General features: G+C 28.6%; 1 protein-coding gene across 1 annotated transcript in view; it reads right to left on the reverse strand.

The window, feature by feature from the left end:
- Window positions 1-17099, reverse strand: part of unc5ca (unc-5 netrin receptor Ca) — a 189326-nt gene that overhangs the window by 81542 nt on the left and 90685 nt on the right. Inside the window, exon 6 of the mRNA XM_073840130.1 lies at window positions 14334-14437. Within this exon, the coding sequence (XP_073696231.1) occupies window positions 14334-14437 (104 nt within the window). The remainder of the gene's footprint in view (window positions 1-14333; window positions 14438-17099) is intronic.

Genomic DNA, 17099 nt, shown 5'->3' on the forward strand with positions numbered 1-17099 from the left:
AGACTGAGGGAGGGTTGGGGGCCGTTGAACAGACAGAACTGGGCCATCGGAGCATGTCACTGAGGCCCAAAGCTATATATACCTTTCATGCACACACGCACACACACACTAGACACTGTTGTCTCATGTGATAAGTGCATTAACTCAGCCATTAATTACTGGTGTTTGCTTAGGCAAGCGTCACTATTAGTTTTTTTTTTCCAGACATGAAGAATTCCTCAAATCACAAATTATTTTTCTAAATGATTAGACACATGATTTTCAACTGCTGGATGATAAAACCAGTGGGAAAAAAAGAAAAACAAATCCCCCAGATGGACATTGAAGAAGCCTACAGTTGAAGTCAAAAGTTTACATACACCTTGCAGAAACTGCAAAATGATTTATTTTACTAAAATAAGAGGGATCATATAAAATGCATGTTATTTTTTATTTAGTACTGAGCTGAATAAGATATTTCACATCAAAGATGTTTACATATAGTCCACAAAAGAAAATAATAGTTGAGTTTATAAAAATAAATTCAGGTCCAACAAATTCTTTGGTTTTTCAGCATTTTTGTGTATTCGAACCCTTTCAACAATGACTATGATTTTGAGATCCATCTTTTCACACTGAGGACAACTGAGGGACTCATATGGAACTATTACAGATGCTTCAGAACGAAAAAAAAAATGCATTCAGAGCCAGGGGTGAAAACTTTTGAACAGAATGAAGATGTGTACTTTTTTCTTATTTTGCCTGAATATCTTTTTTTTTTTTTTTTTCATTTATTACTGCCCGTCAGAAGCTACAGAACATACTTACATGCTCCCCAGCAGACAAAATACGTTAAATTTACCCTGATCTTCAAATTCAAACATTTTCATTCTGTTCAAAAGTTTTCACCCCTGGCTCTGAATGCATCGTATTCGTTTTGAAAAAGAATTTGTGGGACCTGAATGATTTTTCTGAAGAAGTGACTCATGAACAACTATCACTAAACAAAAAAAAAACAAAAAACAACAACAACAACTGTGGATCATTCAGGTAACAACACAGTATTAAGAATCAAGTGTATGCAAACTTTTGAACAGGGTCATTTTTATAAATTCAACAATTATTTTCTCTTGTGGACTATATGTAAACATATTTTATGTGAAATATCTTATTCAGGTAAGAACTAAATAAAAAATAACATGCATTTTGTATGATGCCTCTTTTTTTGGTAAAATAATTAACATTTTGCAGATTCTGCAAGGTATAATTAAATGCTTGACGTCAACTGTATCTATCTATCTGATTGATAGATAACTGAAAATGCATCTTTTAAGCAGTAAAGTTTCATTTGATGACATCTCTATTATTTCTTAATTGATTCAATGGGGGAAAAGGTCTTATTTGTACCTGTAATTATTTCCGAAACAAACATGATATTTAAATGAAGAACAAGTTCTCTGCTGAGATATGAAAGAGCAACTTTTGAGCAATAAGAGATGAGAGAGAAGCTAAGATGAGAGGAGAAGAGAGGAGAAGATAGGAGAAATGAGATGAGAGCTGTATTGAGCTGTTGTTGTGCTGCCTTGCTCTCTGAGGGCAGAGACGGTCATTAATCACAACACAGATGTACCGAGAACCTCCAGAGATCACAAACTCCACAGAGACACACAAACACACACACACACACAGTATTACTGCAGCTCTGTGTGTAACCTTTGATATCATCACTCTTATTTGTTATATTAATTGTCTCCAGGCAGTTGCTTTAAGAAGGCATCTGTTAAAACAAATGAATGGAAATATACATGAAGAAAAAAGGCCATAGGAACTAGGAATCCCTTAAAGGCCTCATATTATTTTCCACTGATCTTTGAAATAGAATAGAACATTCCGTAACATTCAGAACTGAAAATTCCAAAAAGAACATTTCAAAACTAAAGTGCTGGATTGTTTCATAAATCTGTTACAATGTATCAGCTAAAACTACATGTGACCCTGGACCACAAAATATCATAAGAGTAATTTTTTTTTTTTAATAAATAAGCTTTCCATTAATGCATTGTTTGTTAGGATAGAACTATTTGAAAATCTGTAATCTGAGGGTTCAAAAAAATCTAAATATTAAAGGGATGGTTCGGAGTAGAATTGACTTCATTGCTATGCACTCCGAAGCCCATGTAAATACCCCATCTGAAGTTTTTTTTACCTTAGTCAAACATTTATGGAGATATTAGAGTTTTTCGAATTGCTTGTTACAGGAGTGAATAGTACATGTGATATATCTCATAAATTGCACCACTAAACGTGCAAGTAATCTTACCAAACTTGTACAGTAGTGTAAATAGGTTATGTACTCACAAAACGCTGCATCAGAACATTTGTAAGTCCACCATGAGTGTTTTAAAAACACGTTTTAGCCGATCCCTACTAGTCTCAAAAACTACAAATGGCGACACGTCGACGTCACTTCCCTTACTACATCTGTGTGCATGTCAACTTGTAGGAGGACTTTTACGTGCTTTTTTCAAACCAGGGAAGTGACGTCGTTTTTGAGACTAGTAGGGATCGGCTAAAACGTGTTTTTAAAACACTCATGGTGGACTTACAAATGTTCCGATGCAGCGTTTTGTGAGTACATAACCTATTTACACTACTGCACAAGTTTGGTAAGATTACTTGCACGTTTAGTGGTGCAATCTACGAGATACATCACATGTACCATTCACTCCTGTAACAAGCAATTCGAAAAACTCTAATATCTCCATAAATGTTTGACTAAGGTAAAAAAAACTTCGGATGGGCTTCGGAGTGCATAGCAATGAAGTCAATTCTACTCCGAACCATCCCTTTAAGAAAATTGCATTTAAAGTTGCCCGAATTAATCAAAAATCAAAAATTAAGTTTTGAGATAGGAAATTTACAAAATATCTTCATGGAACACGGTCTTTACTTAATATCCTAATTATTTTTGGATTAAAGGAAAGTTGTTAAGAAGAAGAGTTCATTTGCAAAAAACAGATTTTCAAAAATCATGTTTTTTTTATTGTGCATTCTAATTAATCTCAAACAAACCGCAGTTGGGTTATTTTGATTAACTAAAAAAATAACAAAAAAGTACAGTTAACTAACACAAAAAAATATGATAACACAATTAAAAAAAATAGATTTTTGCAAATAAACTCTTCAAATATACCTGCGCTGCAATTAAGAAAAAATGCTTTTCTTACTTAGATTTTTGTCTTATTTCCAGCCAAAATATCTAAAAATTCTTAAACCAAGAAGGATTTTCTAGACGTGTAAAAATTGTTGTCTTGTTTTCATGAAAATCAATTCAAAACTAAGTGCATTTTAGCTTGAAACAAGCAAAATAATCTGTCAATGGGGTAAGAAAAATAATCTTGTTTTCAGTTTGAAATAAGATTTTTTTGCTTACCCCATTGGCAGATTATTTTGCTTGTTCTAAGCAAAAACGCACTTAATTTTGACTTGGTTTTTTTTCTGAAAACAAGATCATTTGTACTTGTTTATAAGATCCTTCTTGATTTAAGAATTTTTAGATATTTTTGCTGGAAACAAGACAAAAAATCTAAGTAAGAAAAGCATTTTTTGCAATGCAATTCAAACTGTCTGAATAATTATTGGTCCCAAATTTGTATCAATTTTACTGGTAGTCCACTGTATGAAGAATTTTTAAGTATAATATTTCACAGTTGACTTTACTTTGCCATCTTCACTCACATAAATGAACAATAATGTCCTGCACCCACTAGTAAAAAATGTCTGAATAATTTTTGGTTTGACTGTATATATATATATAATATATATAATATAATACTAAACGTGAAATGTCCTCAAATAGCCTGATTGAATGATACGGTTGGGTTTATGAATGGATAGAGGGATGAAACACAGAAAGGGAAGTGAAAAATTTGAGAGCCGGAGAATGAAAGCATGTTGAGATAAATGACAGCTGCAGACAGCGGGGCCAGATTTGCGGTTACGGGTCATCATGGAGATCAGGTGCGTTTAGTGTGTGCGATTCGTCCCTTGAGTCCTGCATAATGAACACACACTTCCCCACGAACGCCACATGTTAAAGCACTCACACACACATACTGAAACACTTCCTCCTGACCTCTACGCTCGCTTGAGAGCTTAAACACAGCTCACACACACTTAGCTTCACCTTGCCAACCTTCCTTTAAAATAAAGCTTTGGTAATGCTTCTTTGAAGCACTTTAGGTTCAGCAAAGAATGCAGCTCCTGTCAAAAACATTTTTGCATCTATCAATATTGATTCTAGGTCAAAACATTTCACTACGTAAACTGAAACATTCAGCACTGATTTAGTGCTCAAGAAAACGATTTTTTCAGGATTCTTTGATGAAAAGCTCTTTTAGAAACTGACATGTTTAACATTGAAGTTTTTACTAGCACTTTTGATCAATTTAAAGTGTTTTCTTAATAAATAAAAGTATTCATTTCTATTAAAAAAACATTGTGTACTGTATATAAATCATTTTTAAGTATCTGTACGTTTAAAATTGAAAACTGTTTTTGTTTTATCTAAAATGCTCTATGTATTTTCTTACCAGAAGAGACTGGAGCTATCTGTCACCTTTTTTTACTCTAGTGAATATTTCTCAGGGTAACTGTATATTTGAAAGTCAATTTCAGTTTTCTTATTAAAGTCTGGGCTGAAAAAAACTATTGAACACTTCCACTGTTATTGCCTATATGACAAAAAGTTACAGTTCATTGAACATATGCTTTATTTATGGCATGCCAACAGTGGGGCATGTTGTCACAATATATGGATTTTTTTTAAACAATGGAAACCTGCTATTAAAGATTGCTATTAAACATGAAAATATTTTCGGAAGAAAAAAAAAAAGAAAATAAATAAAGATTAAAATAATGCATTATGTCTCACCTGTGCAATTTCAATACTAACGTAACATTTTAATGAATCAGCCAGCTTATGTAATTAATTCACTCCATTAATTTGATTAATTGACAGCACTAAAATGAAATAAATATATAAAAAATAAAGATGAAAAATATAAACATTATTGCAAAATTAGAAAATTAAATTAATAATTCATGACCTGTATGTAATTTCACTAACATAACAATTGAATTAATTAGTAGGCATATCATGTAGGCCTAAATAATTGAGTCCATTTGATTAATTAATTGACAGCACTAAAAAAATAAAATAAAATAAAATAAAATAAACCTGTAACATACAAAATCTTTAGACCAGCATAAATTGTGAGTATGTGAATAACAAATTGCATGAAATTACTACATAGAAAACACGTGACAACCTTCATTGGTGACCCTGCACCACAAAACCAGTCATAAGTGTCAATTTTTAAATATAATGAATAAAAAATAAGCTAAATTAATAAATAAGCTTTCCACTGATGTATGATTTGCTATAACAGTACAACACTTGGCTGAGAACCAAATGATTCCAGAAAAATCTGGAATCTGAGGGTGCAAAAAAATCTAAATATTGAGAAAATCGCTTTGAAAGTTGTCCAAATGAAGGTCTTAGAAATGCATATTACTCATCAAAAATTAAGTTTTGATATATTTATGGTAGGAAAAAAAAATTGAAAATTAAATTAATAATTCATGATATGTAATTTCAATACTAACATAATGTTTTAATTACTCAGACAGCATATCATGTAATTAATTCAGTTCATTTGATTAATTAATTGACAGCACTAAAAAATAAATAAAGATGAAAAATATAAACATTAATGCAAAATTAGCAAATTAATAATTCATGACCTGTATGTAATTTCACTACTAACATAATTTAATTAATTAGTAGGCATATCATGTAGGCCTAAATAATTCAGTCCATTTGATTAATTAATTGACAGCACTAAAAATAAAATAAAATAAAATCTGAAAAAAAAAAAAACTTTAGACCATTGTTTTGGCCAGCATAAATTGTGAGTATGTGAGTAACAAATTGCATGAAACTACTACATAGAAAACACATGTGACAACCTTCATTGCTGACCTTGCACCAAAAAAAAAGTCATAAGTTTCAATTTTTTTTATATAATGAATAAATGAATAAATAAGCCTTCCACTGATGTATGATTGTTATAATAAGACAATATTTGGCTGAGACACAACTATTTGAAATCTGGAATCTGAGGGTGCAGAAAACTCTAAATATTGAGAGTTTTTAAATCGCCTTTAAAGTTGTCCAAATTAAGTTCTTAGCAATGAATATTACTAATCAAAAATTAAGTTTTAATATATTTACAGTAGGAAATGTACAAAATATCTTCATGTAACATGATCTTTACTTAATATCCTAATAATTTTTGGCATAAAAGAAAAATCTATAATTTTTTTTGTAGCTATTGCTACAAATATACCTGTGCTACTTAAGACTGGTTTTGTGGCCCAGGGTCACACACACACACACACACACACACACACACACACACACACACACACACACACACACACACATATATTTATACATATATATATATATATATATATATATATATATAAACACACATTTGTGTAATTGGACAGCCAACTGTGGCAATTTCTCCATGTGACAACTAGCCCCAGTCTTCTTTCCAAATGTACTGTGTCAGGGTTAAAATAATAGTGTTTTAGGGTTAGGTTTTGGGTTAGTAATTGCTTTTCCAGTGTCGATGGTGGTTAGGACTTATTGGGTGTGCGGTTAGAGAATATAATCTAACGGCATGCCTTACACCGCTACTTGTTGGGAAAAATAGCTTGTTAGTAGAAAAGCTGCTCTATTTGAAAACAGCTAAGCTGCTGTCACGCTCCTGACAAATGTAGTTAAGTTGGAAACACTGCTTGTTTTAGCTTCTCCTTAGCGCTGCTTCTCACACGCGTTCAACAGAAAGCTGCAAAACAGCTTCCAGCGGCGTGTTTGATGCTCCTGCAGCCTCACAGTTACAGGAATTAATATCTCCTTCATTAGCTCAGAGCAAAAGCACTTTACTGTGTTTTATGCTAATGAAGATGGAGATTGTTTACGGTAACAGACTTTTATGGCGTGCCATTAATTAAAAGTGCTGATGTTCTGTATGTTGGTAATGTGTCAGCGGGTGTGTAAATTTCACAAATGCATCTGGAGACCGAGTGAGTTATTGTGTCTGAGTCGAGTTAATGCAGTACACATGCTGACACGCACATTTTGACATGAATGCACAACGCACACGGCAGGTCAAAGTCATAAATTAATATCTGCAAGTATGTGTCCATTGACTAATAACGTTTGAATATGGCTTATAACTGTGCTAGTTTATGCATACAAATGCATGCATTTGTTCATCTTCATCTTCTCACCAAGGCTGAATTTAGTTGATCAGAAATACGGTAAATACAAACTTTTTGAATGACAAAAACAAATACGAAGTCTCTTCTGCTCACCAAGCCTGCATTTATTTGATCCTAAGTACAGCAAAAGCAGTCATATTGTGAAATATTTTTACTATTTAAAACAACTGCTGCTAATTTATTCCTGAGATGCCAAGCTAAATTTTCAGCATCATTACTCCAGTCACATGATCCTCAAGAAATCATTCTAATATGCTGATTTGCTGTTCAAGAAACATGTTTTATTATATTTTCATTATCAACGTTTTAAAAAGTTGAGTACATTTTTTCTCAGCTTTTGTAACATTATACACTATACCATTCAAAAGCTTGGAGAAATAAATAATAAATAAAATAATACATAAAATTTTAATAAAAAGTTTTTTTTATTTAATTAAAAAAGACATTTATAATGCTACATTTCTATTTCAGATAAATGTTCTTTTCAACGTAATAATAATAAATGTTTTTTAAGCAGCAAATCAAAATATTAGAATGATTTCTGAAGAACAACTGACTGGAATAATGATGCTAAAAAAATCAGCTTTGAAATCACAGGAATAAATAACATTTTAAAATATATTTACATAGAAAACATTCTTCTGTACTATTTGGTTCAACTCATCACTCATCTCCATTTTTAAAATTATTAAAATTAGAAAAAAACATAATATTATTTAATTACTGATTTTCCTGTACTCTCTAGTTCAACTCATCCTTTTCTGTTTTAATCATTATTATTGTTATAAAAAAAAATAACGCTGGAGAGTGATTAATCGCGATTAATTGCATCCAAAATAAAAGTTTTTGTGTACATATTATATGTGTGTGTACTGTGTATATTTATTATGTATATATAAATACACATTTATGTATATATTTAAGAAAAATATGTTTATATATTAAATATATTTATATATAATAAAAATTCTATGAATATTAATATATATGTAAATACATGTAAATATTTTCAAAATACAGACTGTGTGCTTATGTCTTTATCTATACATAATAAATATACACAGTACATACACATAAATTACATAAACATTTTTTTTTGTTCGGTTATGTCAAAATTAGAGCTAAAATATTTGAGCAAATATTTATATTTTTATTTAATATAAAATATATACAAGTGTTCATACAAATGCATTCAAATATTTTAAAAAATATATACATATGTGTGTGTAATTATATATGCAAACATAAAATTTTAGCTTTAGTCAAAATTGACACAGCATAGACAATATTTAATATTAATAATAATAATAATAAATAATAAAATAATATTTTAATAATTTTAAAAGATTAAAACGAATGATAAAAATAATAATTTTAAGAATTTTACTGATTTTCCTGTACTATGTTTTTGTCAAAATGAACAGTGCATAGAAAAAAAATATTTCACAATATTACTGTATTTTTGATCAAATACATAATACATGCAGCCTTTTTTTTTTTCAAAATGAAAAAAATCTCACCCACCTCAAACTTTTGAACTAACTGACTAAGCATCTATAATTTTTTCTAGTAATTACAGGGATGAAAAAAAAAAAGAAAGAAATGGCAGCATTTCTGAGAACGAACCATATATTTATGAAAAGTGCAGCTTGACTGTTTAAATGACTTAAACTGCTTTAAATTATGAGTATCTGGGAGTTTAGAAAGCCACAGTTCCAGAGCAGCTTTAACAACATTAGTATGAAATACAGTTTCACTCTCAATAGTGTGTGTGTGTGTGTGTCTCTAGAGTGCTTCAAGTGTATCTGCATGTGTGTTTCCCACCGCGTCTTGATGGTTTCTGCAGACTTTACGGATGTTATGAATAGCACACCATTCATCGTACAAATACAGCTCCCTCAGTATATAAACTCCTGCCACTGTATTACACTTTACACACATGTGTCTGTCTGTGTGTGTGTGTGTCAGAGGCCAACAATATAATTGTGAGTGTATTAAGTGAAGGTCTTTGGTCTCTAACTATGGCCTCCGGTGTGTCCAGGTTAACCTGTATGTATATTATATCCTATCGCCATGGAAACAGTGTGATTTTAATGAGGGCTCCGTGATTGGCCGGGTCTCTGTTATTTTTGGCCGTTCTGGCTCCCTAATGGCCGTGGCTCACGCTGTGGGTGTTCAGAAAATACGCCCGCTGGACACAGAGGTCACTCGCTTGCATTGTTCAGAAAGAGCAAATGATATTTACATAAAAAAATGTATATCCTGACCGGGTCACGGTGTTCCCAGCACCCTCCGGGAACATGCGGGGACGGTACGGAGGTTTTTCAGTCTAGACGGAGTCAGCGAGCAGAACAGAGAGATATTGCAGCACTCGGTGGAATTCACATGGCTCTTCTTCACATCTCAACTTACTCGGCCCGAATGTGTGTGTGTGTGTGTGTGTGTGTGTGTGTGTGTGTGTGTGTTTGTGAAGTGTCCTCTGGGAGCCGCAGCTGTCGTTTGTGGGTCTTCTGGGAACCCTCGACCTCTGGGTCAAAGTCAGGAGCAGAAACGACTCTGACGGCTTTGAACACACGTACTGTGTGATGACAGACGAAGTTCAGATGCGCACAAGAGCATACACTACATACACACTGAGGTTTGGACACACCGTACGCATTGTAGAGAAACAGGAAAGTCGAATGATGAAAAATAAATGAAAACTCTGATATTTAAGCTTTTTCAACACTCCAACCTCATGAGGTCAGAAATAAATCATAAATATAGATTTTAAGGAATTACTGTTTGGAAAGTCTCATCATTTGTACTCATCTTCCTTTTTATTATTAAAATTCTAAAAACAATTACACAAGTACAAAATTAATCATGTTATAACTGTATTCATTTAATGATTGATTTTCCTGTAATAATAATAATAATAATAATAATAATAATAGAAAATATAATGCTATTTAAATAATTTTAAAAGATTAAAACAAATTATAAAAATAATTTTAATAATTTGACAACTGATTACACAAGTACAAAATTAATCATGTTATAATTATAATTAATGATTGATTTTCCTGTATCTCAGCTATTCTTTTTTTCTTTTTAATCATTATAATTGTTATAAAAATTATAAAAAATATAATTTTATCATATAAATATTCTAAAAAAAATTAAAAGTATAATTAGAATTAATAATAATTATAAAAATAATAATTTTATGAACTTGACAGCTGATTTTCCTGTACTATCCGGTTCAAAAATTCCTATTCTGTTTTTTTTTTTTTTTTTTTTTTACAATAACAAAAGTGACAGTAAAAGTGAAAAGTGAATACATTTATTAATTTAATGATTGATTTTCTTGTACTATACTGTTCAATTAATATTTTTCTGTGTTTTTTATGTTTTCAAAGCATAAATACATGGAATAACAATTCATAATAGTAAATATAATTAATTATAGAAATAATAATTTTATTTACTTGACAATCTGTTTTTTGTTTAAAAGGGCATAATTAAAATAATTAAAAGCGACGAAGCCAATACATTTATAAATTCATCAAATGTTTGTTTTTTATGTATTATAATGAAAAATATTTCATAATAATAATTAATTATAGTTATATAAATTATTCAGTTTTTTATTATTGAAATAATTAAAAGTGACAAAAATCTATGCTTTTATTTAATAAATTAATGTCAAATTAATTTAATATTAAATTTATTAATTTTATGACTGATTTTGCTGTTCTATACGGTTCAAATAATATTTTTCTGTTTTTAATGTTTTTAAAGCGTAATATAATGAATAATAATGAATAATTATTAACATAATTTATTATAAAAAATATAATTTTATTTCATTGATGAATGATTTTTCTGTACTGTCTGGTTCAAATCATCCCATTATTTTTTTAATTATTAAAATGATAAAAATGTTATTATAATAACTAAAAGTGACAAAATTAATATATGTATTAATTTAATGATAGATTTTCCTGTCCTGTACAATTCAAATAATATTTTCCTGTTTTTAAAGTGTAATATAATGAATAATTATTATCATAATTTATTATATAAAAATATAATGTTATTATATTGATTAATGATTTTCCTGTACTGTCTGGTTCAAATAATCCTATTCTGTTTTGTAGTAATTCCAATTATAAAAAGTGTATTATTAAAATAACTAAAAGTGACAAAAGTATTGAATTAATTAATTTAATGATTGATTTTCCTGTAGTATCTGGTTCAAATCCTCCTATTCTCTTTTTAATTATTACAATTCTAAAAAATGGCAATAATTTCAAATAATTAAAAAAAATGAAAATAATTAAAAGTGACATTTAATTGTATTAATTTAATGATCAATTTTCTTGTACTATACAGTTCAAATTATGTCATATTTTTGTTTTTTATTTATTAATACTTTAAAAATCCTTAAAATATAATAAATTGTAAAACTAATTATAAAATTATTAATTTAATTAATTTACTATCTTGTCCAACTCATCAAAATAAAAATAAAATTAAAAAAGACTTACAAATGTAACATTTTTAAAATATTTTAAATATAGAATTATATGTTTATAGGCACTTTAATATTTGTCTGCAAAATTAATTAAAAAAAATGTAAGTATATTCAAAGGTTTTTAAGATCATGGAAAACACGTGTCTAAACTGTTAGACAGTAAATCTGTCAAGTAACTGTTATTCTGCCTTCCATTTACACTTTCACACTTCTTCTCTATTTTTACACAGTTCATGAGACCTTAGAGTTCAGTGGAACTGACACTTCTCAACGAACATTTCTGCATTACTGCATTATATAAAAAAGTGAAATCTGGATTCAAATGATGTGCAAGCTTTTCTCAGAAAAAAACTCACATTTCTGAGCCACTTTTTCTATGATATTTAACCAGCTGCTCTCAAGGAGCCAATTCTGCTCAAGTTCTAACAGGTGTCCTCACAGAATGTGTTCATATAGTTCATTATATTAACATCCACAAAGATAACTTTGTATCTTTTTGTTTCCATTTTGAATAATATATCTATAGTTTTTATATTTTGGAAGTGACTGTTTTGCATCAAGATAACACGTTACTTAAGCTAAAGGATCTGTATATGCATAGTAAAAAGGCTCATCCTTTTAATTTGTTTTTACACAAAATATGTGTAAAAATATGTATGTCTCCATCAACGTTCAATAAAAAAAGAATGGATGCAAAAGTACACTTACCTATCTGGTTCAATGCATCTTCTATTTTTAAATGTAAATATTAATATTAAACTAATATTTAAACAACTAACATTTACAAAATGAATCATAAAATGTATAATTTAATTAATTTAATGACTTATTTCCCTTTTCTGTTTTGGTTTTAATAATTGGAATTATAGAAATATAAATCATACATAATAAATTCTGAAATAAATATTTGTATTAATTTTAATTAACTATATTGATTTTCCTTTTCTGTTTTGGTTTTAATAATTAAAATTATAAATATATAAATCAAGTTATAAAATAAATATTTTATTAATTAAATTATTTATTTTCTGTACCTGAATTAACTCATCTTATATTTTTACATTTATTAAAACTACATACAAATTATTTGATTAATTTAATGACTAATTTTAATGACTAATTGTATTAATTTAATGACTAACAAAAATTATAAATATATAAAACCAATTTTTTTTTCTGTAATGTCTGCTTCAACTCATCTTCCATTTGAATATTATTAAAATTAATTAAAAAAACAACAATTACAAAATTAATCACAAAAGTTCTTATAATATTAATTTAATGACAGATTTTCCTGTTCTCTATACTTTTTCTTTAATCATTAAAATTCTAAAAAAAAAAGTTTTAAATAATACATTTTCCTTTTCTGTTTTAATTTAATTTTTGTTTTTTCTGTAATATCTGGTTTAACTCATCTTCTATTTTTACATTAATTAAAATGACATAAACATTAAAACAACTAACATTTACAAAATTAATCATAAAAGTTATAATTTACATTGTACATTATTACATTATACAATATTACATTATTACATTTTCCTTTTCAGTTTTGGTTTAATTAATTAAAATTATAGAAACATAAATCATTGATAATAAATTATTGATTTTCCTTGTCTTATTGATTTCTCCTGTTTTGGTTTTAATAATTACAATTATAGAAATGTAAATGATAAATTATAAAATAAATAATTTTATTAATTTAATTCATTTTTCTGTACTTTATTCCTATTTCGTTTCTTATTAATTTATATTTGATTTGATACTCCTTTTCTGTTTTGGTTTTAATAAATCCATTCCATTTTTTTAATTATTAAAACAACATTAAAAAAACTAAAAATTACAAAATTAGTCATAACAGTTATAAATGTATTATTTTAATGACTAATTTTTCTTTTTTTTTGGTTTAGGATTTAATAATGGAAATAATAGAAATATAAATCATAAATAATAAATTACGAAATAAACAATTTTATTAATTTAACTATTAATTTTTTTGTACTACCTGGTTCAACTCATCCTCCATTTTTTAAATCATTAAAATCACAAACAACGAACAATTAATAAAATAATCATAAAAGTTATAATTGTATTAATTTAATGACTGATTTTCCTGTAATTCTCTGTTTTTCTTTAATCATTATAATTCTAAACAAAAAAGTTTCAAATACTACACATTTTTTTCTGTAATCATACACTATAGTAGTACTGAAAATCAAATTTTTTGCTTACAGTCCTGCTGTACCCTACTAATATGAATAAGAGCTGTCAATTTAACATATTAATTAGTACATTTAATTATTAAAATAAATAGTTTGACAGCTGGTGACACAGGATAGAGCTTGACATTCATCCCTAAAGGCAAAGCTGATCTGTACGGTATTGACACGTGTGTGTGTGTGTGTGTGTGTGTGTGTGTGTGTGTGTGTGTGTGTGTGTGTGTGTGTGTGTGTGTGTGTGTGTGTGAGAGAGAGAGTACCTCAGCAGGCGGTATGCCCTCGGGTGGGCGGCACTGCAGCAGCACTTCCTGTTCGAGCGACACCTCCTTCCCCAAGGGTTCCTGCTCAAACGTCTTCCTCAAGACTGTGGAGAACGGAGAGGGACAGGAGACTCATTTACTTACACTTCATTAGTCACCTAGAAACACTGCAGAATATTTCTTACTTTTCATGTGCACATTTTATTTCAAAACTTCCCATTTATTTCCAGGTTTAAATGGAAAAATAACTGCTGTTCTCTCTCTGACTTATAATACGTCGCGCAGAATTCATTATCGCACTGGGTTTCATCTCATTGTGATGTTTTCTGTGTCGTTTTCTAGTTTCTTCAATTAATAATTATGAAATAAATTTTATTAATTTAATTAAACTCATCTTCTATTTTTTTAATGATTAAAATGACAAAAAAAACTAACAATTACTAAATTAATCATAAAAGTTACCATTTTATTAATTTAGTGACATATTTTCCTTTTCTGTTTTGGTTTTAGTAATTGAAATTATAGAAATAAATCATAAATAATAAATTATGAAATAAATAATGTTATTAATTTAATATTTTTTTTCTGTACTATCTGGTTGAATTCATCTTCCATTTTATTAAATGTATTGAATTTAATTTCCATTTCTGTTGGTTTTAATAATTTAAATGATAGAAATATAATTGATAAATAACAATGTAAATATTTCTGTACTGTATCTGGTTCAACTCATCTATTTTTTAACTATTAAAATGACATAAAAACTATAAATTACTAAATTAATCATAAAAGTTACCATTTTATTCATTTAATGACTAATTTACCTTTTCTGTTTTGGTTTTAATTAATGAAATTATAGAAATGAAATAAATAATTTTATTAATTTAATATTTTTTCTGTACTCTCTGGTTCAAGTCATCATATTTTTAAATTATTAAAATGACATTAAAAAGACCTAACAGTTACAAAATTAATCATAAAAGTTATAATTTTATTTATTTAATGACTAATTTTCTTTTTCTTTTTTAGTTGTAATATTTGAAATTCTATAATTATAATTCATAAATAATAAATTATTAAACAAATAATTGCATTAATTTAATTAATGTTTTTCTTTTTCTGTTTTGGTTTTAATACAATTATAAAAATATAAATCAAATGATAAAATAAATAATTGTATTAAATTTCATTATTGAATATGATTCAACTCATCTTCCATTTTTAAAATGATTACAATTACATAAAAATTAAAACAACTAAAATGTACTAAATTAATCATAAAAGTTATCATTTTATTAATTTAATGACTAATTTTAATGACTAATTTTATTCATTTAACGATGAACAAAAATGATAAATATATAAATCAAATGACAAAATTAACAATTTTATTAATTTAGTTATTGATTTTCCTTTTCTGTTTTGGTTTTAATAATTAAAATTATAAATATATAAATCAAATTATTGATTTTCCTGCATTATCTGGTTCAACTCATCTACTATTTTTAGATTTATTTAAAGGACATAATTAAAACAACCATTTAGAAACACTGCAGAATATTTCTCACATTTCATGTGGTCATTTTATTTCAAAACTTCCCATTTATTTCTAAGTTTAGATGGAAAAATAACAGCTGTTCTCTCTGACTTATAATACGTCGCGCAGAATTCATTATCGCACCGGGTTTCATCTCATTGTGATGTTTTCTGTGTCGTTGACAGTGTGTGTGATTGGTTTCTTCACACAGGTGAAGAGTACAGCGCTCATATCTGGCATATTCTCAAGTCAAACAAACACGTGCTACTCGTCCGTTTTATTATCTAACGTTCATGCGCGGGTGTAAATATCTATTTTTCCCTGTTGGTTTCTCTCTCTCTCTGTGTGTGTGTGTGTGTGTCTAACACTTGAGGTCTGACGGACAGAAGGCCAAACTCATCTCGTCTTCAACACATCCTTCTCACACCTCATGTGTGAACCTGTGAATTGTAAATGCAGGATGTGTGTGAATAGTTGTGGAGACTCTGTGAATACCAATTCTCCTTCTCTCTGCTGCTTTGTGAGGTTTGTGACGAAGGTAAGACTTCATATCTGTTCAGTAGTGTCAGGCAACACATATAAAGATAATCTGTGACCCTGGACCACAAAGCCAGTCATAAGAGTTAAACATTATACATATATTAGGGCTGTCAATAGCTTTTTTTATTGCAATTAATCGCACCCTTTTTGTGTGATCAACTGCGATTAATCGCACACTGATAGTGAAATTAAACGTACACTATTCATTTTTTAACATGTTTATTTTTGTCATCATTTCACAAAATTGCTATATCCAATTTCAATTTCCTGCTTGCCAAACTAAAACAGAACACAGAGAAGCTTATTTTTTCTAGATCTATGTTTCTTGATCCAGCTGCTAAGAAAAACAAAGAACCCTGAGAACCCCAGAATCTCAATTCAATTCAAAAGTTTTCAGAAGACACTTAATATCGCAAACTTTTCCTAGACACCAAATTCTGAATCAAAAGTCACGTTAATATAAACTCACCAAAATCCCTTTCAGGGCTCTACACTTACTATTCTTTCACTTGTGCTCCTAACTTAAAAAAACAAATTCAGGAGCACCATCTAATCTATAATTTGAAAATCTGATGAAAAATTAGCCTTCCCATTACAAGGTGATATTTGACTCCTTAAAAGGGAATTTTGTTTTTACTGTTGTAATGACATTTTTCTAACTTTATTAAAAGTATGTAATCTTTTATGTC

This window comes from Garra rufa, chromosome 5, assembly GCF_049309525.1.
Source record: "Garra rufa chromosome 5, GarRuf1.0, whole genome shotgun sequence".
Lineage (NCBI taxonomy): Eukaryota > Metazoa > Chordata > Actinopteri > Cypriniformes > Cyprinidae > Garra > Garra rufa.